At 42.7% G+C, this 26,814-nt stretch overlaps 1 protein-coding gene across 5 annotated transcripts in view; it reads left to right on the top strand.

The window, feature by feature from the left end:
- kalrna (kalirin RhoGEF kinase a) overlaps positions 1 to 26,814 on the top strand; it is a 182,539-nt gene that overhangs the window by 137,104 nt on the left and 18,621 nt on the right. For 3 of the 5 annotated variants that reach the window (XM_019353081.2, XM_019353079.2, XM_025903564.1), the window contains exons 39-56: positions 744 to 822; positions 1,282 to 1,449; positions 14,612 to 14,815; positions 15,380 to 15,465; positions 16,519 to 16,662; positions 17,152 to 17,247; positions 19,455 to 19,573; positions 20,374 to 20,440; positions 20,547 to 20,650; positions 20,735 to 20,804; positions 20,913 to 20,999; positions 21,216 to 21,308; positions 21,600 to 21,650; positions 21,749 to 21,826; positions 21,937 to 22,122; positions 22,621 to 22,792; positions 23,219 to 23,430; positions 24,780 to 25,051. In XM_019353081.2, coding sequence (XP_019208626.1) covers positions 744 to 822; positions 1,282 to 1,449; positions 14,612 to 14,815; positions 15,380 to 15,465; positions 16,519 to 16,662; positions 17,152 to 17,247; positions 19,455 to 19,573; positions 20,374 to 20,440; positions 20,547 to 20,650; positions 20,735 to 20,804; positions 20,913 to 20,999; positions 21,216 to 21,308; positions 21,600 to 21,650; positions 21,749 to 21,826; positions 21,937 to 22,122; positions 22,621 to 22,792; positions 23,219 to 23,430; positions 24,780 to 25,051 — 2,288 coding nt within the window. Of the gene's footprint in view, positions 1 to 743; positions 823 to 1,281; positions 1,450 to 14,611; positions 14,816 to 15,379; positions 15,466 to 16,518; positions 16,663 to 17,151; positions 17,248 to 19,454; positions 19,574 to 20,373; positions 20,441 to 20,546; positions 20,651 to 20,734; positions 20,805 to 20,912; positions 21,000 to 21,215; positions 21,309 to 21,599; positions 21,651 to 21,748; positions 21,827 to 21,936; positions 22,123 to 22,620; positions 22,793 to 23,218; positions 23,431 to 24,779; positions 25,052 to 25,207; positions 26,196 to 26,814 lie in introns of those variants that run through there. The other 2 variants (XM_019353083.2, XM_019353082.2) reach the window with 2 other exon arrangements.

Below are 26,814 nucleotides of genomic sequence, written 5' to 3'. Positions count from 1 at the left end.
CAGAGTTTGGTCCACTTCATTCAGGTCACTGCTTGTAGTTTTTAGTCTTATTTCATTTTGAGGTTTTGTTTCAGTCCACTTTAGTTTTAGTTGGTCACTACAAACAACAGAAACTAAACATAAATGTATTTCCTGTGTGTTTATATTTAATTTCAGTTCTTTCTGTGAGCACAGTATGGGTTGGTCTTTGTCTTTGAGTTTTAACCAGAATAACTTTGGTTCAGATTTTTACTCTGAAATGTCGGCAGCACCAATGTCTTTGACCTTGTTCCTGATTTTGTGCACATTGTGTGCGGTCTATTCGACACCTCCCAATAATAAACAGGAAAGCAGAATCTTCACTTTTCTAAGACCAAAAACTGATGTAAGCCTAGAACTTGCATGACTTTCTCTCTGCATGTAAAGAAGAAAGACCAGGACTGGATGTGGTTGTGCTCCTGGTTTTTCCTGTTTCTTCAGCCCTGAATTCCAGTTCACGAGCATCAAGTACCAGTTTCAGCCTACCTTTTAGCCTCTAGCTGTTTATGGTGTAAACAGGGATTGATGCTGGTCCTGGCTCAGGGTTGGATTACATTTCTTTTTCTCTGCCACCAGCAGCGAATTCTTCAGAAGCTTAAATGCAGATAAATGACTGAAAGTGAAAACTGTGAACAGAACGTGTGTTTTGAACACACAGCTCAGTTTGAAGCTTTATTATTAAACTGCTGATGATCTGACGTGTGACACATGTCGTCTGTTTGCAGCTCTCTGGTGGATGTGAGCTGACTGTCGTTCTCCAGGACTTTGCAGCAGGATGCAGCACAGAGATGTCTGTCAGCACAGGTGCGTTCTGCTTATTCATACATGGATTTAATCCCTCACACTCAGAGTTCACATTTCTTAAAGCACAAACTTTATACATAACACGCACATATCCACATTACACATTTCCTAATGAGCTCTTCCTGGGACGTGAGTCTGTTATTCAGCATTCACTGTGGTAAAACTTCTGGGCAGTTATTTTAATATGTGAAGGAAACACTCAGTCACAGCTGTATGGTTACGGTTTTAGTCAGACCATCAGTGAAAAAATAAACATCATCCTGTATTCAGTGACACTTAAAACCAGAGATAAAGGCCAAACGCTCCAACCACTGCTTCAGTTTTCAGATGTGGAGGCATCATCCACCTTTTAGGTTGAGCCTGCTGAATCCAAGCTTCATTTATTTGTTTTATTTAACATTTATCTATGACCTGTCTTCGATACCTTGTAGTATAGTTTTTATCTTCTCCACTTTCCAGGTCAGACAATGGAGCTGTTGGAGCGGCCCAGCGAGCGGCCCGGATGGTGTCTAGTCCGAACCACTGACCGCAGCCCACCGCAGGAGGGACTGGTTCCTACGTCTGTCCTCTGTGTTTCACACTCGCGTTCTAGCGTGGAGATGGACTGTTTCTTCAGTTCAGGGAAAGGTAGGAAGACGAGTCACTTATCTTTGTTTCCAATGCTTTCTGAGGAGGAACCAACACGAAGGGTAAAAATATGTCATTAAATATGCACTATAGGCTCATTAGCTTCTAAGCAGCCTTAAATCTCTTAATTATCCGTAATACTTAATCTCTTAAATCTCTTTATGCACTGTTTTTGTTATAGTACCTATATATGTGAGTTCTGGTAACACTGTGGGGAAAAGAGAAGAAATTACAGTAAATTTAAAACAATGACATGTTACCATTCAGAGAGGTTATGATCTTCACTCGTCTTTATATTTAACCAGGCTGACAGAAGCAGAGCTGGTCTGTACTGACCTCTGCTGATGAGATGAGGACATTAGTCATACTGCGCAGAACTCCATGTGTATCTGCATTTCTGTTTGTTGGGCGAGGTGTGATGGGTCTAACAGATGGCTTTAATGGAGGGAGTCACACATCCTGATCCCGAGCACATGGAGGGAACGTGGAAAGTGTGGCTGTTAGTTTTGGAGAGTCACTCTGGTGTTTCTGACACCCTGTTTGGGGAAGTGTGCTCATTGACAAATTGTTTTTAGTGAGTGTAATTCAAACACGTTCCAAAATGTTGCCTTCTTACTGCATGGTGCTCTTCATTTCACTGTTACTGCCATGTCTGAATTTTGAGTGTGTGCATTATTATCCCAGGATGATCCTAGACGTGTAACGGCTCTAAAACTGAAGCAAACATCTATTTTGTCCTGCTGTAATGCACAGTGGCAGCCTGCCTGTTGGGACCCTGGCTGTTGTCTCAGCCTGCTGTGAACATGAGCAGCAATATCTGACAGACGAGATGACTGATAATGTGAATGACTAAATGATCCTATATCTCCATTAACTTTGCCAAAAACAAGGACAGTTGGTGAAATTTTGTCAATTTTTGGCACGCAACATTAAAATTTGAAGAAGAGCTTGAAGACGCTTTCCTGTGCTGACACATCCTGTCAGTTCAGGTGCAGCTTTCCATCCTTCCACCTGCAGTCCGATGTCTGTCCTACAGAGGGAGCAGTTGAGCTGCTCGAATGCCTTCCTCCTGCACCTGTCCCAGGTTATATCTGTGTGTGCTGAGGAGAAATGGGAGTAATGCACTAAGTCAAACACACACTGACACACTTACGTTTCCTTCTATAACCGTCCTTCCTGACAGTCTGTTTCCAGCTTTACAGACATCACGGAGGAGGTTAGCTCGACACTGTTGTCTCACTTGCACTCACACAGACACAGAATCAGCTGATTTGCCTGCTGCAGCCACAGTGTTTCCTGCTTTCGAGAAAATGACAAGGGCGCTTTGTATTTGTGCGGAGCGATGCAAATTGGCCAACTGCAGCCGCTACACATGGAAATATAGCGCACATTTAGGAGGCGCTCCCATCCAGGACGGTGGGGCTGACTTTTCCAGAGTAGTTTCAGACAGAACCATCAGCCTCGCTCTGACTCCAATGCAGACTCCTCCTGTATCATGTGACTTAAACTGAACATGTCTGGTTAGATAACAAGAGAATTAAAAGCAACCGCAAGCTGATGGATTTGTCATTAACAATCATCAATTTGTTAATAAATTAGTCAAAACTGCTCGTTAACCCTGTTTAAGTGCCACCGAGCTGTTTCAAGCTTCCCTCTGTGTGTCTCGAGTCTTGTGACTGCTCTGTAAAGTAGGTCTCCTTGTCCTCTGAAAGACTGTGAAGAAAGTGTGGGTTTAATGTTAACTGAACTGAAAGTCAGACCTGCTGGACGTCAGAGGATCTAAGAGCTGCGACGCATCACATTAAAGACAGTTTTAGGGCACTTCTCCATTCCTGGAAAATTCCTTGAACTGATCTTAAACACTGAGTTCTCCTGAGAACTAATTTTGCCCTTAAGAACACTGTGGTACTCTAAGGTACCCAAGATTTTTACAGCATTCGTGAATGTGTCGTCAGGTGTCTGTCACACACAGTCATAAGGAAGCAGGAGGAACATGGGAACATAACATGACAGAGATATGAACTGTAGTTTTGATTATGTCCATTTTCTGAAAGCTTTTTGGAAATAATTAACTGGCACTTTACAACAGAGCACTGCAGCACAGTTCCATTCTCTTTGCTTTTTGCTGCGTAGCGACAGTAGATATACACGATGAACAAAATGGGACACTGCAGGGAAAAGGTGCTGGTGAAAGCACGTTATCTAGGCTAAGTGCGCGTGCTTTGTCTTACCTGCTGCTGCTGCAGTGCACACACAGCAGGAAGCTGTTTACAGTTCTCTGCTCGTTCAGATGCAGCGGGCCCACTAAGTAAAAGTCAGATCAGAAAATAAATACAAGTTAATTTTAATAATAAAGTTGCTGACTCGGCTCTAGCTGTGCCAGCAGCCTCTGCAGTTCTAATGATGAGTGCTGTCAGTGGACATACTGCCACACCGTAGGCACTGGGAAATGTAAAACACATGTCAGGAGTCGGTGGGACCTCTTCTGTCACTTAGGTACAAGGACATGTTGTTTTTTAGTATTAGTTCACTTTGCTGCTGGTGAATGTTCACACGTCAGGGAGCTGTCTCGTTTTTTTTTTTAATGCAAAGAGACGCTTTTGCTACATTGTTACAAATGAATCTTCTGACTGTGGCTTCAAACACTCCCTGTGTGGATCCAGAGTTTCTGCCCTCCACAACGAGGAAGGTGCCCGCTCGAATAATTAACCGGGACTCGTATTCCTTTGAGCCAAAGCGTGTGGGAAGGAGAGGTAGAGGGAGAAACTGAACAACTTTGTCTGAGAGAGAGAGAGAGACAGAGAATGTATGCTCCTCCTCCATCTTCTCCTCCCACATTACTAAAACTCTCTCTCTTTGCTGAATCTGGGCAGTGTGGACTCGAAGCTCTTGAAATTCACACTCTTTGTCAGCCCAGGAACAAGCTGACGAACTGGTTAGCGACTGAGTCGGACGTACTGGAGGAAGGTGTGTCTGAGGTTGTGTGTGTGTGTGTGTGAGTGTAGGATGTGTGTGTGAGCAAGAATGAAGAGAGTCGGCCGTTGCTGTGGATGGGTCCTCTCCCGCTGCTGCTGCTGCTGCTACAATGGCACAGGTGCGACACAGACACACAACACACTGGACTTCTGTGTGGCTACAGGAGTCTCACTGAACACTGGCTCGTGTTTTCTATGACTTAGTGTGTGTGTGTGTGTGTGTGTGTGTGTGTGTGTGTGTGAGACAGATTAGTTAACTTTGACAGATTTGAGTGACTGAATAAGCCAGTCCTGTGGACAGATGAAGGAAATTTGTCTTTTTCCAATTTTGGGGGCATCACTGGAAACTCATTTGAATTGAAAATGAAGTGTGAAAAAGGAAGCTGTGTGTGAAAGGGTACTTTCTTTCTCGTCTGTCTGGAGAGTCAAATGTTTGATTGAGCAATCAGTGTGTTGCTGCACTCTGTGTGTGTGTGTGTGTGTGTGTGTGTGCGCGTGCGCGTGCATGAGGACACACTGTGGACTTTGGCCTAACAAGCCTTCGAGTTTCATGTTAAAAACTGTGTAGAGTGCACCGATTGGCATGTAGCTGAACTGGTCACACTAGTTTCAGTTCATTATTTTAACAGGTTCATATGAACCTGTTTATACACGCCATCCAAATAATATGGGCACAGTACACCCAGAGACACGCAGCTCTACAGTCCACGGTTCAGGGCCGTCTCAGCGGCTGATCAGCCGCCTGCAGAGGGCGGTACCCCGTGTCTCAGTTTAACTGTTGAGGACACCACAGTCTGAAAACTGTCTCATCTCATGTAAGGAAAAGGGAAACTCCTACGCCATGTTTTTCCTGAGACACACAGGCACATACACACAAAGACACTTCCTCATTCACTTGTGGAAATACTAAATAATTGACTTCTGGGGTCTTAAAGTGATCCTGCGTCCTGTCCGTTGGCCATTAAACCTGAAAATGAGCAGGAAACGACTCTGATCCTTAGGGGGACACACACACACACACACACACACACACACACAGAGTCTCTGAGCAGAGATAATGGACAGAGACAACATTATGCTGCTTCATCAGCTGAGATTCGATGTTTTCGGTCTCGTCCAACCTGAAGCTGAAGCCTCACTACGACTGTTTGATGGGTTTGTCTCATTGATGATGCAAACACAGCTGACTCCAGTTTGACTTTATTCATACATTTGAAATGAGGAAAGAGTAGATATCTGGTTCAAATGGAGGTGACAGAGATGACTGAGTAGTGACGGTACATACTGTACATCTTTTGAATTCCATGTTTTCAGAGAGCGTGAGCAGCAAACTGAAAGTGAAGTGAAAGGAGAACAGGATCTGTTGTAGCCTTTTCGTGCTCCCAGATATCACAAGAAACACTTCGAAACACTCGTAGCACCACACATAAAATGGAAATTGAATTCCAGTGAAGAGCATCACGTTCTCTTTGCTTACCACACAGGGCTTCTGCTTTATTTCTCTTTTGTCACTGAGAGATGATTTTACTGACAAACCTGTAAAGAAAGCAACATTTTCTTTTATGTTTTCAACATTTTAACGTTTTGTTAGTGATCCACCTGTTCAGTCTCTGGACCCAGCTTGACAACCAACCCTGCTAGCATTAACAGATCTTTACTTTATCAAATCTCTGGCTCAAAAAAAGCAAACATGGCTGCAGCCACATTCAGACACTGAGTCTTTAAAATTACAAGTACAGATGAAAATGGATGACATCACAGTGGCCTCACAGACTGTCGCTACGATTTTGGAGGAGGTGCTTTTCTGCCTCTGGCTGAACAAAGCTGGATGTAGTCATCCTCAAATAGAGTTCCTTTGGTCCTATTTATGCTTTTGGTGCAACTCATCCAGTTTAACAAAATATGAGCTCTAGCCCACTAGAAGCTGTCAGCGTGAGCACAGATGTCTTGACTTTGACTTTGTAGCTTTGACTGACAAAGTCTGATAAAAAGTTTGATAATGTTTTAATAGCTGTGACACAGACTCTGTTCCAGTACAAAACCATATGCATTTCCAGTCCTGTGCCTTATGTCAGAGACAAAAAACACTCGTCTGTGACGTCAGCAGCTGGATTAATAGTGATAAATGAATCGTTACGTGCAGTTTGGACAGATGTGACACTGCGGGGAAACGCGCAGCCCCTTTCCTTTAATCAATGTTGTTGTTTGACACATTCTCACTGAGAAGACTGAAAATGATTTTGCATTAGCTCGTTCATTTTAAGACAGGGTGGAGCTCCACTGCTGCTACTGATGGTACTGCTGTCCGTCAATCAGGAAGCAGTCCAGTAGATATTTCCGCTGAGAGGATTAAAGTGTCTAATACAAAGATGTTGTTGAGTCATTATGGGAGAATCTGATTTTTACTTAATTATCTGCGATGTACAGTCGTGTAATGCTTTGCTGTTTTTATCACTCGATCTGTGTGCGTGCAGATCAAATGTGATCTCTGGAATCAGATTTTTGCTGCTATGCAGCCAAGAAACTGTCCGTTTGACCATCTTAGAAAACCTGACTGTGCAATGAAGAAGAAAAGTCCAGATAAAGTTGTTAGCTGTAAAAGAACACAAATGTGTTTGACACTTAAATGCTGCAGAATTTCATTCAAATCAAACACAGTAGTTAGTGTGATGGTTGTGTCTGTACAAGGGTTCTGGTTAGAGAAAGTGAGCGGTATGAGAGGAATGAAGTCTTTCCAGATTAGTGTCTCTTCCTGTCATTGATAAAAACACACGACGGGAGTAGAAAAGGCAACGCACAAACTGTGTGAGGTGGCAAAAGTACAGATATTCTGTATTTGAAGCACTGATTCAACTTCTTCACTCAAATTAAAGTACATGTTTTGAAATGTCCTCAAAGCAAGAAAGTAGCTCTTTGAAGGACATTTCTACCAACCCTGATGGTTGAGTTAGCTTAATGTATTATTGTCATTTAGTCGATGGCAGTACAAACTTTTTATCCTAATGAATATTCTCAGCTTGACTCAGATCAGCAGAGAAAAAGAAGGAATATAAAAATGTCGTCTCTATTTTCTGCTGCTACACTGTAAAGGGTGACTTTGCTTCTAAACAGAGAACGAGTGAGGAAGAGCTTAAAGTGCAGTTCAATGGCTCAGTGTAAAGAAAAGAAACACAACTCAGTCGTTTCTATTAAGAGCTTCAGTAGATTTTACATCAGTTGATCTAAATCCATCACAGTACAGCAAACTAACCTGTTTATCCTGCACTGCCTGTATAATAAAACAGCTAGTCTACCTCAGTTTGTTTTGCAGCTTGTTTTACAATATGTAAAAACATAATGTCACATGTACAGACCCGATATCTGGTTTAAAACATGAGGACTATCAAACCCCACTGAGCAGCCCTTTTCTTTTAACTCTAAGCTCTCCTCTTCCTCTCCTGTCCATCTGTCTTATCTTTCTCCATCTCTGAGTGAAGTTAGCTCTCTCTTTACATTACAGCAGCTGGACCTTTAGCTGCAACGCGCTCTACGACAAACTGCACACAAACAGTTTGTGTGTTTGCTGATGTTTGTTGAGCTGATAGAAACATTGCATTTGAAACAACCTGTGAAAACATCGTATTCCCTTCATGCTCACCAGTCTCGGCTAGCTGGATGCTGAATTACCACAACTGAAACTGATGGACACCTGCAGTCGTTCTGGTGCTGTGCCAAAAAAAACCACCGGCCCACTTTAACTGCTAACTATGGCACACTTTAGTCTCTTTCTTCTGTTTTTATGCAGCATCTCTTGGTGATGACTACATTAGTATTAGTGGGGTTCAAATACTGTGCAAAAGCACCATAAGACTAAAGATAAGATTCCAGAAGCCGGGGATCGGAGTGCCGGGCCCTCCGTCTCTGACTTCCACCCAATCCACTAAGAACCAAACCCCTACGGCCCATCCTGTGGGTGGTGGACCCACAATATATACATTGCTCAAAGAACACCGATGTCCTGGCTCCAAACAAAGCTAGGTGCTGATGCTGCACCAAGTGGAGGTTTGATTCCCTGCCAGTGTTGGGAAGGTTACTTCTAAAATGTATTCCACTACAGATTACAGATTACATGTCCCAAAATGTATTTTGTAACGTATTCCGTTACGTTACTCAATGAGAGTAACGTATTCTGAATACTTTGGATTACTTTATATTATCATGCTTTTTACAGCTACATGAATGTACTATTGCTGTGTGATTTATTACTATTACTGAAGGTTACTCCCCATACCAATACCAACTAGATTATTAAACCTTAATATAAATGAGTAACAGTAGGTGGACATTAGGTAAGGCTGCACTTTTCGCAGCGATCTCGTATAGAAAACTATTCCGCGCGTATATAAAACAGATCCGCGGCTCCGAACCGTAGTAAAGGGACCTCTGGCTGATACGTCGGGTTCGTGTCGGGCTCGTAGCCGAAAACTAGCTTTACTTTGTTGTCTGGGTCAACTTTGCTAGCGAGAGACAGAGAGAGGCGTTGAAAGGCTGCTCCAACAGAACTTATTGTTTCAGAGGAAAACACGAACACAGCGTACAGTCGAGTCTTAATAGCTTACTTACAGCTGGGCTCGTCAGGCACTCTGTTTGGCTGCAGTGGTTATTATTATATTTACATGCTTCCAGCTCCCGTTTCTGCTCGGTGACAACTCGAACTTTTCCTTTTTCTCCCTCCTCTTGCTCACAGACACATAACGAGTATGGCAGTCCATTCTCCCTGCAGCACGGACTACACCGCCCATGAGGCTACACTGTTTTGGGCTTTTTTACAAATATTTCTCAACGTCATTATGCAGGCTGCGTGACATGAGCCGCGAGATTGAGACACAGACATTAGAGCCTCTTAATGCGTGTTTTGTTTGTGTTTCCACCGGTGTGGAATTACCAAAAACATATGAACATATGAAACAGGAAAGTACCGCCATGTAATCCATCTATTTCAACAAAGTAACTGTATTCTAAATACCACCTTTTTAAACAGTAACTGTAATGGAATACAGTTACTCATATTTTGTATTTGAAATACGTAATGGCGATACATGTATTCTATTACTCCCCAACACTGTTCCGTGCTCAGCTGTTAAATCACATGCCATAAGTTTTTGTGAAGTTTCTGCTCAGCAAGAGAAAACAGGAAGTCGAGTAATTAAAGGAGCCATGCTTTGTGTGTGCGTGTGTGTGTGTGTGTGTGTGTGTCCACGTATCTCGCGTAATAGGCCTGAGTTTCAGTACTTTTGTATCAATAGAACCATTCATGGACACAGTGAGTGAATGTGTGTGGTGTTTAGCACAGTTTGAGACAGAGAATGAAACCAAAACCTTGTTCTGCTGCTTCAGCACTGCTCCTTTATTACGTACTGAGAGGACCTGATGTGTACGTGTGTGTGTTTGTGTGTGAGACTATGATTAAATATACTGAGTGATGGGAATTTTAACAGTAGTCACTCTGTCTTTCTGTCGAACAATGACGTCCTTGTGAGTTCTCACCTGACTTTGGCCATCCGGATGGCACCACAGCTCTGTGTAGTCCCCACAGTGCTCACTGTTATCCTGAATGCTGCCAGTACTGTATTATTACTGGTTTACTGGGGATGTTAATCATTTATAACCACTGGTTAATTAGAGTTTTGTTTGTAAAAAAATAAAGTTTTGGACTGGGAATATTTGAGTATGATGACATATTAGGGTGATAATAAAAGAGTAATTTATATATAAGAAAATATCTTCAGGCATTAAAGTAGACTGGTTAGTCTTTCTGGTTAGGGTTTGCCACCATTGTTGCTCTCCCTTCCTGTCACTCACTGCTCTACTTTATCATTGTCCAAGCAAAAATGGCCAGTGTGAGTAAACTTGTTCCTTTGGAAAGCCTCCTCCACATCAGTGTGCATGATGAGCTCTAGTATTTAAGCAACACATCTCCTCTGCTTCACCTGGCCTTAAGTTCTAGGCTTTATATGTAAAAACAGCTGAACCAGTCTAACTGTATCTTAGACAGTCTGGACGGCTGTGGGTTAAAGTCCTGGAAATGCCGAATAAATTGCAATGCAGGTTTGTCTTTCCTCCTGTCTTTGTCATGCTGCTGTTTCTAAGAGTTTCCTGTGTGTTATACTCCCTTACCACTTGTTCCTGTTGACTATTCAGCTGACAGCAGCACACTGAGGAACGTGTGTGTGTGTGTGTGTGTGTGTGTGTGTGTGTGTGTGTGTGTGTGCGTGTGCGTGTGTGTGTGTGTGTGTGTGTGTGTGTGTGTGTGTGTGTGTGCGCACTCAAGTTCATAACAGGTTTCTGTGGTTAACCACATGCTAAGGTCACTCGGTGACGAGCACTGATTGTGTTGAAACACAAAGGTGAAGAGGTGAGCTGTGACTCTTCAGAAACACATGACTGACTTTGCCCCATAGCACTTGGAGTGATGTGTCCTCTTAAATGTTCAGTGAGGTCGAGGTCAGGTGACCGTTTGGGCAGTAATGAGTAGTCATTTCTGCTGTGTTTCTATCAAAGAGAAACAGCGGCCCCGCTGTAGCAGGTGACCTTGGCTCCTGTGTTCAACATTTATCTCGAATAACAAGTTAAATAAAGAAACCTCCAGTATACACTCCCCAACCCACACTGCTGCTGCTCACTGGGTGACTACAGGAAGATCTTTGTCACACAGGAGTGTGTCTGAGCTGAACTGTAGTCACATTTGGTATAAAATAAACATGATGGCTTGAGCTGCTTTCAAATATCTCGCTGTAACTTCCAGAAAACCTTTGTTCCTAATGACACCACGGCTGTGAAGTGAATGCAATCAGTGTTTTGTGGTTAGTGAGCATCTGGCTGGCTAACCACACCCTGTGTGTTTTACTGCTGTGATTGAAACTTGGGTTTCATTAGCACGTATGAGGATGTATGACCATGTCACACCTAACCTTCTGTTTTCAAACCTATAACTATTTTGATCCACATCTACATATAGATTTAATGTTTCATTCAGTAAGATCTACAGTGCTCACTGAACCATAAACTGTTGCATACTGTTGGTCGTACTGAGGTCTGATGTACTGTAATATTTGTGATTGTGACATGTTGTCACATGTTTTAGCGTCTGCAGCCCAGAAACAGACTGGTTGTGTATATATATGTTACATTCAAATACCAGATAAGAGATTAGGAGGAAGAAAAACTCCTAACCTAACACCTATACTACAGCAGAACACCTCAGGAGAGCCCCCTGACCTTTAACCCTCTTTCAGCTCCTGTGGGAATCTGGCACATGCGGCCTCTACCCTTTGCTGCCAGCTGTGTGCGAGAGCAGCTGATGCAGCACACTCCTGACACATGACTGCTATTTATTCTTCAAGTCATTCACACAGTCTGATGTTTCTGGCTGTACAACATGAATAAGACAGAAACCACAACCAAAAGACCATGTATACGTTTATTCATTTATATTCACCTCATAGCAAAAAGGTTGTGGGTTTGAGTCCAGGCTGGAGCCTTTCTGTGAGAAATTTGCACTCTCCCCGTGTCAGTCATGTGTCTGCTTCCTCCCACAGTCCAAAGACATGCAGGGCTAGGTTAACTGGTCATGCTACATTACCTTGAGTTGTGAATCTGAATGGTTAAATGGTTGTCCTAATCCAGCCATCAGGGTCTACCCTGATGGCTGGGTAGACCCTCAATGCATTGAGCATTTACCCTCAATGCTAAAATCAGATAGTTGGGTCGAGTGATAGAAACAACAAATACAGAATAAAATGAAAACTAACGTGACGCCGCAGCAAAGGAAGGAGGAGTGTGAGTGCCTCCTGGGAGCATAGAGGGGTGTGTGTGTGTGTGCGTGTGTGTGCATGTGCATGTGCGTGCGTGTGTGTGCATGTGTGTGTGTGAGACATGGGAGCAGCTGCTAAACAGATGCTTGTTTGTGACAGACTCGCTCATCTGGACCTCTGAGTACGTTCGTTGCCACAGATCATGGCTTTACTCTGCCTGCACATTTGTCCCCATTACAGCAGATATTTATAGCTGTGCAGAATTATTTGAAATGATTTCCCATAACTGTAGATTAAGACTTATTAAAACGTAGATGTAATGTTGCCTTCAACGTGCAGTTTTGGGTCATTAGTGCAGGTGATATGATGTGTGGATCGTGGTGGCTGACCCGATGTGTTGGTCGGATTACACTGCGTTCCAAATTATAATGCAAATGATATTTTTCTCTAATTTTCCTAAATGGTCGATTCAAATGACAGTCAGCATAATTTTATAGTCATCACCCACTAGAGTATAATTCAAATGTTACTGAACAAAACTCCCAATGAAAACAGTTGTTTTTCAAAAATAAAAAACTTAAATTGCACTGTTCCAAATTATTACTCACACAGAGTTTCAAAAGATTTTAAAGATTGTAGAGAATTGAAAATGGTCATTTGTTGGATTTGCAGCATGAGGAGATCATATGTACTGAAATCAAAAGCTATTTCAATCAAAAACATCTTAACAGGTCAAGTTACATATTAACATAGGACCCCTTATTTGATAGCAGTTTTACAATTCTTGCATCCATGGAACTTGTAAGTTTTTGGAAAATTTCTTCTTGAATGTCTTTGCAGGATGTCAGAATAGCCTCCCAGAGCTGCTGTGTGGATGTGAACTGCCTCCCACCCTCATAGCTTTTTGCTTGAGGATGCTCCAAAGGTTCTCAGTAGGATTGAGGTCAGGGAAGAATCGGGGCCACACCATGAGTTTCTATCCTTTTATGCCAATAGCAGCCAATGATGCAGAGGTATAGGCAGCATGAGATGGTGCATTGTCTTGCATGAAGATGGTTTTGTTGCAGAAGGCACAGTTCTTCTCTTTCTACCATGGAAGAGAGTGGTCAGTCAGAAACTCCACGTACTTTGCTTTGCAGAGGTCATTTTCACACCTTCAGGGAGCCTAAAGGGGCCGACCAGCTCTCTCCCCGTGATTCCGGCTCAAAACATGACTCCACCACCTCCTTGCTGACGACGCAGCTTGTTGGGACATGGTGGCCGTCCACCAACCATCCACCACTGCATCCATCTGGACCATCCAGGGTTGCACTGCACTCATCAGTGAACAGGACTGTTTGAAAATTAGTCTTCTTGTAGTTCTTGGCTCACTGCAGCTGTTTCTGCTGTGAGCATTGGTTAGGGGTGGCCGAATAGAAGGTTTATGCACAACTGCAAGTCTCTGGAGGATCCTACACCTTGATGTTCGCAGAGCTCCAGAGGCACCAGCAGCTTCAAATATGTGTTTGCAGCTTTGTAATGGCCTTTTAGCAGCTGCTCTCTTAATCTGATGTATTTGTCTGGCAGAAACCTTCATCATTGTGCCTTTATCTGCACGAGCCCATGTGTGCCCTGACTCAACCACAAATCTCTTACATTATGGTGATCACACTTAAGTTTTTGTGAAATATCTAAGGTTTTCATTACGTGTCCAAGGCATTCAACTATTTCACGCTTTTCAGCAGCAGAGATCATTTTTCTTTCCCATATTGCTTGAAAATGGTGGTCTGCTTAATAATGTGGAACATCCTTCTTTAGTGGTTTCTCCTTTAATTGGGCTCACCTGGCAAACTAATGATCACAGGTGTCAGTGATCCAAAGGGCCCTGAGACACAATTCCATCCATGAGTTTAATTGACAAACAACTTATTTAATCTTTATGCCACTTAAACACAATTTGCATAATAATTTGGAACGCGGTGTAATGTCAGTACTGAAGGATGATATGGGGTCTTATCCCATGCATGGTGCCAGGTGTTCCTCTTTTTTACCATAAAGAAATTTATGAGCAGGATTTATATTTTCTCAGAAACACACCGACTCCTCAGACAAAGAAGAAACACTCTGTATGTTTGTTTGTTTTTTTACTTTTGCTGCCATGATGCCAGGACTCCCTTGGAAATGAGACTTTAATCTCAATGAGATGTTTACCTGGATAAATAAAGGACTAATAAAAATGTTCTGATACAAGTGCACGGGCCTGTCACGTTGTTTACAGTGTAAACCTACTGATTAGTGTTGAAGCGCTTAACTCCACACATCACTTTACACAGCCTTGCTAAAGTCAAAGCAACAGGTTACATAACAGATCAGATGTGTTTAAAAAATCATAATATGTTGTGTGACTCCTTTCAGAAAACTATACTGTTGGCGGCTCAGACGGCAAGACAGAATCTGTGGCCAACCTTCAGCCGCAGCCATCCCTCAGCTCCCTGCAGTCCAGCTCTCCTGGTCCCAAACGCTCTGGGAACACTCTGAGGAAGTGGCTGACCAGCCCGGTCCGCCGCCTCAGTGGCAGCTCTGTTAAGAAACTTCCTAATAACAAACAGAAGAAGCCAGGTAAGAGGGGCAGAAATGGTCCTGATGGCATGTTAATGTGCTGAAAAACACCCCCACTGTCCACAGTGAGGCTCCTTTAGTTTGTGTTTGTGGAGCCTTTACTCCCAGTTTGTGTTATTACGCTGTAGCAGCTTTCCTACTAATACAGTTTCAGTTACATTAAAGCTGGTGGATGTTTGGAGAGTGTGATGTAAAAATAACCCTCGAACTCCAAATAAGGAGTCCTTTTGGAGCCACGAGGAAAGTTAAAGACCAGCAACCAGAAGACACAGCGAAGTACAAGAACCCTAGCTCAAATGTGGTGTTGTGGGAGGAGAAGTTAAGTTGGAATAATCCACTGATTAGTCCTAAAAATGAACACAGAATGGGTGAAAAGCCACTGCAGCTGGTGACAAGAAACTGATTTAAGCTGTGAACAAGCAGCAGAGGAGGACACAGTTCAGCTGACAGCACTCACACATAGGAACACTAAGACGTGTGCACAATGCCTGACAGATCTTCACATCTGTGTGTGTTTGAGTGTTAAAGTGATTCTGTGACTGACTGGCTGTGACTGGTTGTCAGGGCCAGGAACAGGAAAAGAGGAAACCAGGAAGAGTATCGACCTGGGTCAGCCTGACCTTACCTTGCAGGATGATGTCACTGGTGAGGTAAGCACTGGGAGTGGAGAGGTGGTTTCATGATCTGTGTTACAAACATTGTGGCTGCTGACTAACACATTGAACATTCTCAGTGCTGAGATCTTGTGACGGTGCTGGGATGGAAACAGGTACAGCTTCACCTGACAGTTTGACTTTACACACATCACAGCCTGACGATTGGCCTGTCACTCACAAACTGATGCTTTCTTATTAATCCACTGACTTCAGAGATAGTGTGAGCATTCATATCAATATATCTGTATTTATTATGAAATATGACACACGTGTTACTTTTTCAAACTTTGTTCGTCTTATGTTTGACTTTGTCTTATGAAAGATGTAACACTACACAGCTTTATTCATGTCATTGCATTCCCGTCGCTCTTTTCATTTTTAATTGGCACTAACACAACAAACAGTGTAATTTATTTAAACTACACCAAATCATGAACTGGGACAGAAATCCATGTGATAACACCAACAGTAAAAGCTATTTTTATCTTAAGATATACATGAGGTCATTTACATTTACGTAACAGGTGGTAAATAGATGAGGTTCCTCTTTTTGTGTGAAAAGTTTTTCCTTCTCATATGCACAAAAACACCCACACAGACAAACATGCGATCACAGCCATGTTTTATTTTGTATCCCCAGTGTTAGCGAAAAAGGCAAAATAAATCAAATAACATCAGAGTGTTTCTGAGCCTCTACGTGACTGATGTCACCATGAAAGGATCCACAGAAATAAATAGAATCAATTTGGAAAAACAAGACGTTTCGATTGCTTAACGAGGTTTACTTAAAAGCCCAAACCAAGAAGCGTGAGCGCTTAGAGGTACGATTCGTCATTGCTTCTACAAATGAAATAAGCTCAGTCATTGATGTCAGACTGGTTTTATAGAGAGTTGAAGTCTCCAGGAACAGCTGCCACTTTATTGTTTTTGTTTCATTAGTGAAAAGATATGTGGCTCATGGATCGCACAGTCATGTTATATCTCACTATCAGTGGGACCAGTAACGTGGTACGTAACCAGCTGCTGATGCTGTGTTTCTCCTCTCAGAGAGTCATCAGTAGAGATGGCAACATCCTGTCTAAGACGTCTGGGATGCAGAGTGGTGGGGAGGAGGAGCAGGATGAAGACGCCCACACCCCTCTGCCTCCCCGTATGAAGATCATCAACGACCCATCAGATCCTGATGACAAGGTAATTAGGCCCAGGAGAGTTTTTCACTTAGGTTACATCTTAACCTCCCAGGCAGGGCTGCTGTAGGTTTGGCTTAGGTCAGCCTGTTATTAGACAAGTGTTACCTGTGGGAAATATGCTTTTACTTACAGATACTGTATGGTTTACTCTGATCCTGATCCCAGACAGCTGGATCTGCTTAAAGTATAAAACCAGATGATTTTGTGTGACCAGCTGAACCATGTTCTCCTCGTCTGTTTCTATCTGCTGTCTAATAAACGGGGCTGGGTTTGTTTCTTTTTCCTTTTTTTAACTAGCTGTAATCACCAGCATCAGGCACTGACATCAATCTTGGAGCGTGTCCATCTGTAGCTGCTTTCTTCTGCCAATTAACAGATTTTCTCTCCTTCCTGCTCTTTGTTTCTTGGATTTTCTCTGTATTTCTTTCTTATCATTACTTGTAATATTTAATAAATACCTATACTTTCTGTTCCCCCTGTCCTCTCTCAGTCTTCGTCCTTGCTCACCTCTCTGCAGTCTTCCTCTGAGGTGCCCAGTGCTGCAGAGCTAGTTAGCGCCATAGAGAAACTGGTTAAAACCAAGATGGTGAGTGTGTATGTTAGTTAGGTCTAACAGATGCTCTTCTTTGTTCATTTTAAAATGACTTGTGACGTACACATAGTGAAAGCACGCGACGTGCCGACCACTCCAGCGTGTCTGCTGTCTAATGAAACTAATACACTCTGTTACCAAAAGTATGAACTTGAATGACATCCATTGGGTTTAATATGATGACTGCTCACCCTGCTGGGGTGTTATGTGACTCCTGTTAGAAAACTATACTGTTGGCGTCTCTGATGGCAAGACTGAGTCGGTGGCCAACCTCCAGCCCTCAGCTCGCTCTGGGAACACTCTGAGAAAGTGGTTTCCACAAGGTTTAGCGGTGTGTATGAAAATGTCTTGGTATGCTGTTCTCCTGGCGACCGCCAAACCCAGACTTGTCTATGGATTGGTAGACGGACAGGTGTGATTAGTCATGCCAAAGAACACGTCTCCACCGCTCTAGAGTCCAGTCGTGGCCTGCTTTACACCATTGCATCTGATGCTTTGCATTGCACTGGGTCATGTAGGGCTTGGATGCTCTGCCATGAAAACCCAATCCATGAAGCTCTATATCAGGGGTCCCCAATCCCAGTCCACGAGGGCCGGTGTCCCTGCAGGTTTTAGATGTGTCCTTGATCCAACACAGCTGATTTTAAATGGATAAATTACCTTCTCAACATGTCTTGAAGTTCTCCAGAGGCCTGGTAATGACCTAATCATGTGATTCAGGTGTGTTGACCCAGGGTGAGATCTAAAACCTGCAGGACACCGGCCCTCGCGGACTGGGATTGGGGACCCCTGCTCTATATGCTCTGGTCTTGAGCTTATCTGAAGTTCACATGACGTTTGGAGGTCTGTAATGCTTGACCACTGCTGCTGTGCACAATTTGCTGAGCTCCTGAGAGCGACCCATTCCTGTTGGCAGAGGCAGTCTGGACGCCCAAGTGTTTGTTTTCCTACACCTGTGGCCGCACCACAGACTGGAACACCTGAGTTCAGTGATTTGGATGGCTGAGGGAATACTTTTGGCAACATTAGCTGTGGAGCACTTTGTAGTCTGTTAACCAAGTGATGGTAAAAATTCATGTGTAATGTAATCTTCCATACAATGTTTATTCTCAGCTGCTTTCATTTGTGATAAATGGAGTCTGTCCACAGTCTGGCAGCGTGCTCATGTGGACCTGGTACTACAATGGAAACATGTGGACTTGTCTTTGTCATAGACTGTATGTAAAAGGTTGACATCACAAGTGAAGCAAGTAAAAAGGCCTTTAAAGCTGCCTTATTTCTACAATAGAATAGAACAGAATAGAATAGCCCTCTATTGTTGTTGTACATGTACAAGGAAATTGTGGGTGCTCCACACTAACTGTGCACAAATAAAATATAAATAGTAAGACGACAAATATGAGAAACAGGAGGAATAGATCGAAAACGAGAGAGTGGCACAGAGTAGAGAACATAGCAGTGTGAGACTCCTGGGACAGGCTGGCTTAAGCTTTAATGATGTTCCTTCTTGGTCACATCTTTCTTCAATAACAGATTTTAATCTTGGGAAACTTCCTGGTTAAATAATAAAATAATAAAAGTGAAGTCTTTCAGATTCAGCAGTCATGAAACACAAAATAAATTGTGAAAAAAATTGAACATATCTTGAAAGGAATAGTCGTCTGGACCCCAGCATGTGTCTCTGTTTGAATGTTTCACTACTGCATGTATGAGATGATTGTATGTGACAGACTTGCAGAGACATTTACAGCTAAAATATGACTACTTACATGAAGACCATCCAACCCGCAGTCTTTCAGTTACCCATGTGTAGTTGCACATGTATAACATATCTAGGACATGTGTTTGGACACTACTTCGGTTTAATTTTGGAGTGTTTTGTCTAAAATGTTACCAGGACATAATGGAATGCTTTGATGTGGGCACATTTGTTCAAAGTCTCCTGGGCTGATTACTCTCTGCTCTGCTATCATCTAATAGACACGATTTGCAATTAAGCAAAGCAGACGTGTCAGTTTGCTGCTGCAGTGTTCAGCAGCTGTTAGTGTGGATGTTTGAAGCTCCTGCTGCCCTCTGCTGTCATCACACATGGTTGTGTGGTTTGGTTACATATTCAACATCCGAGTATGCTCAATGTGACTGATATTGATAGAAATCGGTGAGACATAATCACCTGAACTCTGATCCTCTCATGTCTGCAGAGTCTAGAACCAGGGGTGTACCCGGGGTTTACCCCTCTCTGTCCGCCTGAACAAACCACTCCTGTTCAGCCACGCAACCCCGAACAGGAGCAGAGAGCAAAAGCTATGAGAGGACGGATGTAAGTACTGCATCTCTTTCTTCTACTTTAGAAAATTTAGAAAATGGAGTGTAGCCTTAGTTCAACAAAAGCACAGCCACAGATCAGCTGATGTCGGTACTGCTTGATGCATATGCACAAGCCACCTCCACCATAGCACTTCATGTTCCACCTGACCTAATCACTGTGCAACATGTTCTCACTCCCAAAGGGTAACACTTTACGCTAGGTGACAAATCATGGGTATATTATGCTTCCGGCCACCCAACATGTCTCTACATTACGAGATCGGAAAAATGAGGACACATGAGAACCGTTTGGAATTAAGCTACACATGTACGTTTATTTTGCTTATATCGCTTTGGAAAACACTGCCTAACGCCATTAAAGTGCTGGTTAAGGTTAGGGATCGGGTTAGGGTTAGGGCTGGAATACACGGCTGGAACATCTATTAACATGGGACCGTCATTCTACTGGATTTCATCCACAACCTGGTGCGTAGCATAGGAACGCGAGAACGTGACAAATCGTCGGTATATTACGCCTCAGGAATGAGAACGGTCTGCACTGTGATATCGGTTGTCATCACTACCGGCTCTTTTCTGCGTTGACTCCAGCTGCAGAGAACTGAGTAGATCACAGTGTCCACGTAACCCTAAGGAGTGAAATGGAGGCAGATGTTGCAAGAAATAACAATGTTTACAGTGTGAAGCGTTCACTAAAGCGTTAGTCCTCGTCGCCACTTTAACAGCAGTTGGTATCTTGTGGCAGCAGGAACAGGAGCTCTGTGTTAACTTACCTGATTTTGTTTTTTAACACAGGTTTGTTCTGAACGAGCTGATTCAGACAGAGAAGGACTATGTCAAAGACCTGGGCATCGTGGTGGAGGTGAGTGCTTCTGCAGAATAATTCATTCTGACAAAAAACACAAGGAACAAAGAACATCAGGAAATGTACATTTGGGTTCAAAAGTTGGTCAACACTTTGACTGCAGGGGTTCATGAAGAGGATGGAGGAGAAGGGCATCCCAGAGGACATGAAAGGAAAAGACAAAATCGTGTTTGGGAACATCCACCAGATTTATGACTGGCACAGAGAGTAAGTCGAGTGTCGGCACCTAAAGGTTGGAAATGATGGACTGAAGCACGGGGCGAGGGGATAGTAACAATCTGTATCTGTCAGTTTCTTTGTAGGAGAACTGGAGAAATGCCTGGATGACCATGAACACCTCCCTGAGCTCTTCATTAAACATGTTAGATAAACACTGTGTCATGATTGTGTAACTTACACTAGAGTACATTTGTAATCTCTACTCTCTGAGTGATTTGCTCTCTAATCAAAGCTCCTTTGTCTGTTACAGGAGAGAAGGCTCCACATGTATGTTGTTTATTGTCAGAATAAGCCCAAGTCAGAGTTCATCGTGGCAGAATACGACACGTATTTCGATGTAGGTGAAGCTTTGATTCTCTTCATCATTAGCAGAAGGTGTGCAGTGTGATCTAAGCTGCAATCTTCTTTTACATTCAGCCTCGATATGAAATACAGTCAATCCTTAATTATCTGGACTGATACTGTCTTTATGTGGTGTTATTGGGAGTATTTGTTATTTGAAAAAAGTGTGAAGTGGACAAAAGGACACACAGTTCTGTTATTTCTCTTCCAGGGAATCCAACAAGATATCCAGTCCAGGTTGTCTATCAGTGACTTCCTCATCAAACCAATCCAGAGAATCACCAAATACCAGCTTTTACTGAAGGTGACAGACACACACAGTCTCTCCTTATCACAAAAGAAATGGTCAAAGAGCATAACCGTGCTCCAAACATTATAAACAGGCCTGTAGTGTCACTGTAACTCTAACCTGACTTGCTGTCCTTTTCATTATCGTTTACATTTCTGCATGTTGAAGCTTCAGCATTTCTTTGGCCAAGAGGAACCGTTTTTACAGTTTTTATAGTTTTTACTGTTTTTACTGTTTTTAGATGAAAGTGTTGATGGTAGCAAGCTTGATTAGACTAGTTAAAGTTGGGCTTCTCTTCTTCCTCAGGATTTCCTGAAGTACAGCTCAAAGGCAGGAATGGACTGTGAACAAATTGAGGTAAAAATGTAAAATGCTTTTCAATCTAGCATGTTTGTGCCGACACATCCTCCTAAAATGAAAAAGTATCTAAATATTTCTGTCCATGACTTTTGCAGAAAGCAGTAGATTTGATGTCTCAGGTCCCGAAACTGTGTAATGACATGATGAATTTGGGTCGGCTGCAGGGATTTGAGGTAAGTTTTGTGGGTCTTCACAGTGACATATACCACACACACTATGACATGTGTGGTGTGCTGTAATAGCCTAAGAGAATAATGTTTGTATCAACCTGGTTTCTCTGCAGGGGAAACTGACCAGTCAGGGCAAACTGCTGCAGCAGGAAACCTTTTTTGTAACGGTGCAAGACGCCGGCGTCCTGTCCCGCTCGAAGGAACGACGAGTCTTCTTGTTCGAGCAAATCGTGATCTTCAGTGAGCTGCTGAGAAAAGGCTCATCCACACCTGGCTACCAGTTCAAAAAGAGCATCAAGGTATACAAAAAGTGGGTTACAGGTCTGTGATCAGTGAACTGGTCCAGCTTAAACTTATGAAGATCACAAAAGCTCACAGATGTCCTGACTTCAGTCTTTGAAACCAGGTTTTCATCCACATTTGATCATGTTGGACAAAATAATTGGAGAGCACAGAGCAGCGTGTGCGTAGACGGTTGCAAAATTTACCAGAAAAGGCTGCAATAAGGCTGTGCCCATGTTTGTGTGCATGGGGGTTAGGGTTAGCCACAAAGACAGCAGACTGTGTGTATATGAGCATGTCAGACTGAAAAATTAGAATATACTTGTGAAATTAATTGTGGAAAAAAATGCGAAGCAGACATACATAGACCGAGCTCCTCAAGCAGGACACCGAGGTGTTCCCAAGTCAATGACCTGCATGGAACCACGCCCTCCTACAGGCTCCCGCAGGAGAGGACCTGGTGGTTTGTGGGATGGTGTTGGTCTAATACTATAAACTATCTTATCTCCCCGCAGGTATCCTACTTGGGTCTGGAGGACAGTGTGGATAATGATCCCTGTAAGTTTGTGTTGCTGAGTCGCGGATCATCGGAGCGTTTCACCCTGCAGGCAGCCAATGTTGACATTAAGCAGGTCTGGGTCCAACACATTCAGGAACTACTGGACGCTCAAAGCAACTTCCTGTCTGGTGAGAAAACACTGAGGATCTTTGTGCTCAGCAGAATATGACTTTGTTTTCACTCCAGCTTGATGTTTCTGAAAGCACATTAGAGGTTTGGTCCTCCATAGTTTTGTTATTTTCTCCTAAATTTTAGGGATGCTATTTTATATTTTAAAGCTAGCGTGCTTTTTAATAAAACGATTGTATTTTACAAAACTGGCACATAAACGAGAAGACGGTTGTTTTTTGGCTGTGATGTCTTAAAGTAGTTTAGGTGGAAACATGACAAAGGCTAATGTCTGTTGTGACTTTCTTAAGCTCGTTCCCAGAAGGTAGGGAGCCCAGTTATAACAAAAATAAAGACCCCCATGTTTTCTTCTATAACAAAATGTCCTAAAATATGTCCACTGCTGTACTTAAATGAGGGCCCTAAAGTGCTTTTTCTGTCTGTAGCTCTGCAGTCACCCATCGTCTACCACAATCAGCAGAGTGGAGGAGGCAACAGCTCATCGCTGACCAGAAACCGCTCGTCCTCAGGGAATCAAACTACCACGTCCTCTCACAGCCGACCCTCGTCAGTGGTCGGGCTCTGCAATACGGAGAAGGGGAAGAGCCAAGTCAAAGTCTCCACCTCTAATGGAGGTTCATCGTGTTTTGACTCCATGGTGAGTATGTGCAGGTTATATGATTATCAGCTTACCTTTATTTTTATTTTTTTACTTTTTAATTTGAGGATTTTCTGTTTTATTTTTTGTTATTTGAATTTAGAATTTTGTGTTTGTTCCTTTTTGCCTCATCTAAGCACAGCCTGCAGACTGCACCAGGCACTCGCTAAACTGGGGCACTAAACAGACTTTTGTAAGTCGAAATGTAGGCTACTGCAGGTGTAGCAGCAGTTCAGTTTGTGTGTATGTCGGTCCTTGTCCATGTATGATTTGTTCTAATAGCCCAGTTTTCATCCATACGTCCTGGTTCCTCCATACCTGACCCAGACCTTGTTAAACCAGTACAAGCTGGTATGGCTTTGGTTAAGAAGGCTGGCCTGTGTGGTCTGATCCAACTGACTGTTGTTTAGAAAAGTTCCTGTTGGTTCTGACTGAATAAACAGTGCACTGCAGTTTATTGCATACAGGGCTCCATAGCTCCACCATGTCCACCATGATAGGGGCAACAATGGGCACGTGAGCATCAGCACATCAGAGTCTGATGAATCACGTTTTCATTGACACCACATCAATGTCCAGGTGCATCACTGACCTAGGGGACACTTGGCACTGTGGGAGGAAGGCAAGCCGAGACTGTGTTGCTTTGGGCAAAACCTTGGCTACGTATCACCTACCTAAGTATTGTTGCAGATCATGTTTAGCAGCAACAGGTGGTCATAACGTGATGCCTGCTCAGTGTAGCAGTCAAGCAGTCTCTGCAAACAGCTGATCTTTGCCGTCTAATATACCGTCGGGTGTGCCAAAGATGCTCGATCCAGCCACAAATGAAGCACCTTAGTTTGGGCTTGAAACCAAGTATAACTCCAACTAAACTGCTTTTGTTCATTTTTCTTCTCGTTGTTTTGACTCTGCTCCCATCCCCAGCTCCTGACTCCTCATCTCCTCGTCACAGTATTGGATCAGTTATGCCTCTTTGTTAATTATTATTATTATTGTTCGTAATAATAATAATTGTAATAAAGACATAATGAGTTTATCGGGACAATTGAGAACGGCACCAAATTCCAAACCTGTGTGATGTCTGAGCGTGTGCTGCTAATTAAAGTAATGAAACTTGTGTTCACTGCTGTTCTCCCTCCACTCCTGCTCCTCAGCCCTGAACTCCCTCTGCTCCTCCTCAGGTTGAGACCAGCTGTATCACAGCATTTCTGTTATCCAGCCCACATAGACGCTCCCTAATCTCATCCTCAATTGTCCACATTGTGTCTCCTCCATCCTGCTCCTCTTTTTCTTCTGCCTTTCCTTTCCCTTGTCCTGTCGGCCATTCTTTCCTTCCCTCCTGTCTGCAGGACAATAACGACATCACTTCCACCATGCTGGTCACTCAGGACTACTCAGCGCTCAAGGAGAATGAGATCTGTGTCAGTCAAGGAGAGACCGTTCAGATCATGGCCACCAATCAGCAGAACATGTACCTCGTTTACCGGCCAGCCAACAGCCAGTCGCCTGCCGCGGAGGGCTGGGTGCCAGGACACGTCTTAGGCCCGCTCACAAAGCCCATTAAAGACTCTTCTTCTACTTGCTCCTTCTCAGCAGCAGTAACAGATGCCAACAACATCAAGTAAGTCCCCCACCCACCCCGCACATCTTTCCCTGCAGACTGAAGCACTTCTGGTTGGGCTTGAAACCAAGTATTCGGATTGAATGAGAGGACTAAGCTGACAAAGGTCTCTCTAAATGTTTTTGTTCTTTATTTTGACTCCGTTTCCTTCACCAGGTTCTAACTCCTCAACTGTCTGCATCCTTTGTTTAAAAAACAAACACACAAAAAAATGTTGGACTTTGTTTTTTCTTGTTTTGAAGGTACAGAGTTGTTCTCTAACTGTCCATCAAGCTGCTGCAATGACTTTTATTTCTTGAGCCGGTCACTTATCGGCTCTGTGGCAATGACGTTTAAACAAAAAAAGCAAAATAAAAAAAGGTTTTGAGGCTTGAAACCAACAAAAAAAAAAAAAACAGCTGAAAACTTCAAGGAGATTCCCACAGAAATAGACAGGATAGAAAAAACTTGTACCTTGTTGCTAACTGGAAACCAGAAACTGAAAAGTACTCATGTGGAGCTAAAACCAACTTTTTACTTCAGTTCCTAACACTCAGCATTTTCTTCTGTTTTTGTACTTTATTTTTATTTTTCCTGCTTTCTGTAAAAAAAAAAAAAAGCAAACAAACAAAAAAAACACCTCACCTGGGTCATTAAGGTGGACTCAGTCCTGTTCTCCACACAGATGTTTGTTCATTCCTCTTATTGTTGTTGCTCTGTCTGCCCTACTAATAATTATTTTATTCCACGGACAAAGTTGTATTTAATTCTTTTTTGTGTTGACTTTATGTTGGCAGTTCACTGTACAGAGTAAAAAACATTGACTGAGGCTCTAGAACATTCCTGTTGTTTTGTTTTGTTTTGTTTTGTTTTGTTTGTTTTGTTTTTTTTTAACTAAAAAAAAACCTTTTGCACTATTTATGACAAGAAAAATATGAATGAAGTCAGGCTGTGCAATATGTTTGGTGGCAAGGTCAGCATTGTACTCTGGGTAGTCTATTAATAATACTGATTTTAAATTTGTTAAATAAACCTTTTGGACTTGAGCACGAGTTAACAAAGCGGTGTCAAGGTGAAGATGTTTTATTTGACATTTGGCTGATGATGGGTGACGGTTTGTAGTAGTTTTTAATATTTGTAAATAAACCACAACAGCAAATGTGAACCCGAGTGTCTGCCTGCATGTGTGTTGCACTGGTATACCGTTTTAGAAGTAAAGCTCTTATAAAATGACCCAAATATCATCATAGAGACATGTTTTTGTAACAAAAATAAATGTAAAGGTAAAAAAAGCTTTTGAAAAAAGACCAAAACTATCAACAGATATCAGCAGAACGTGAAGAAGTAACGACTATGGTCTCATATCCACACCTGAAGTTGAAATACACACATAGAAATACAAATACTATACTACTGTACAGAATACCACTTTGAGTCCAACTTGAGGAGTATCAGCATTATTTAGGTTGGTGTACAGGAGAGAAAGAAGTACACGGACACAGAAATATCAGACTAGTTAAAAGTTGTCATCCAAGCAGACTTTGAATGTGCTGATTCTACCTCTGCTTATTGGGAAGTTTATAGATGAAAGACTTCTGTTAAGGTTTTAATGCCAAAAACCAAAATCCCCACAGCCACACTGTAGATTTAAGTTTATAAATCATTTACTGCATTTTGTTCCTGTTTGGTTAATTTCAGCTTTTTTGTGTATGTTGTTGTTACATTTGATTTATGTTTCATTTCAGTTTTCACTAACCTCACGGTTTGACACTCCACAGAAGTTA

Source organism: Oreochromis niloticus, linkage group LG16 (genome assembly GCF_001858045.2).
Source record: "Oreochromis niloticus isolate F11D_XX linkage group LG16, O_niloticus_UMD_NMBU, whole genome shotgun sequence".
Taxonomy (NCBI): Eukaryota; Metazoa; Chordata; class Actinopteri; order Cichliformes; family Cichlidae; genus Oreochromis; species Oreochromis niloticus.
The sequence above is the reverse complement of the archived record's forward strand: the minus strand, read 5'-3'. Positions and strand labels throughout refer to the sequence as shown.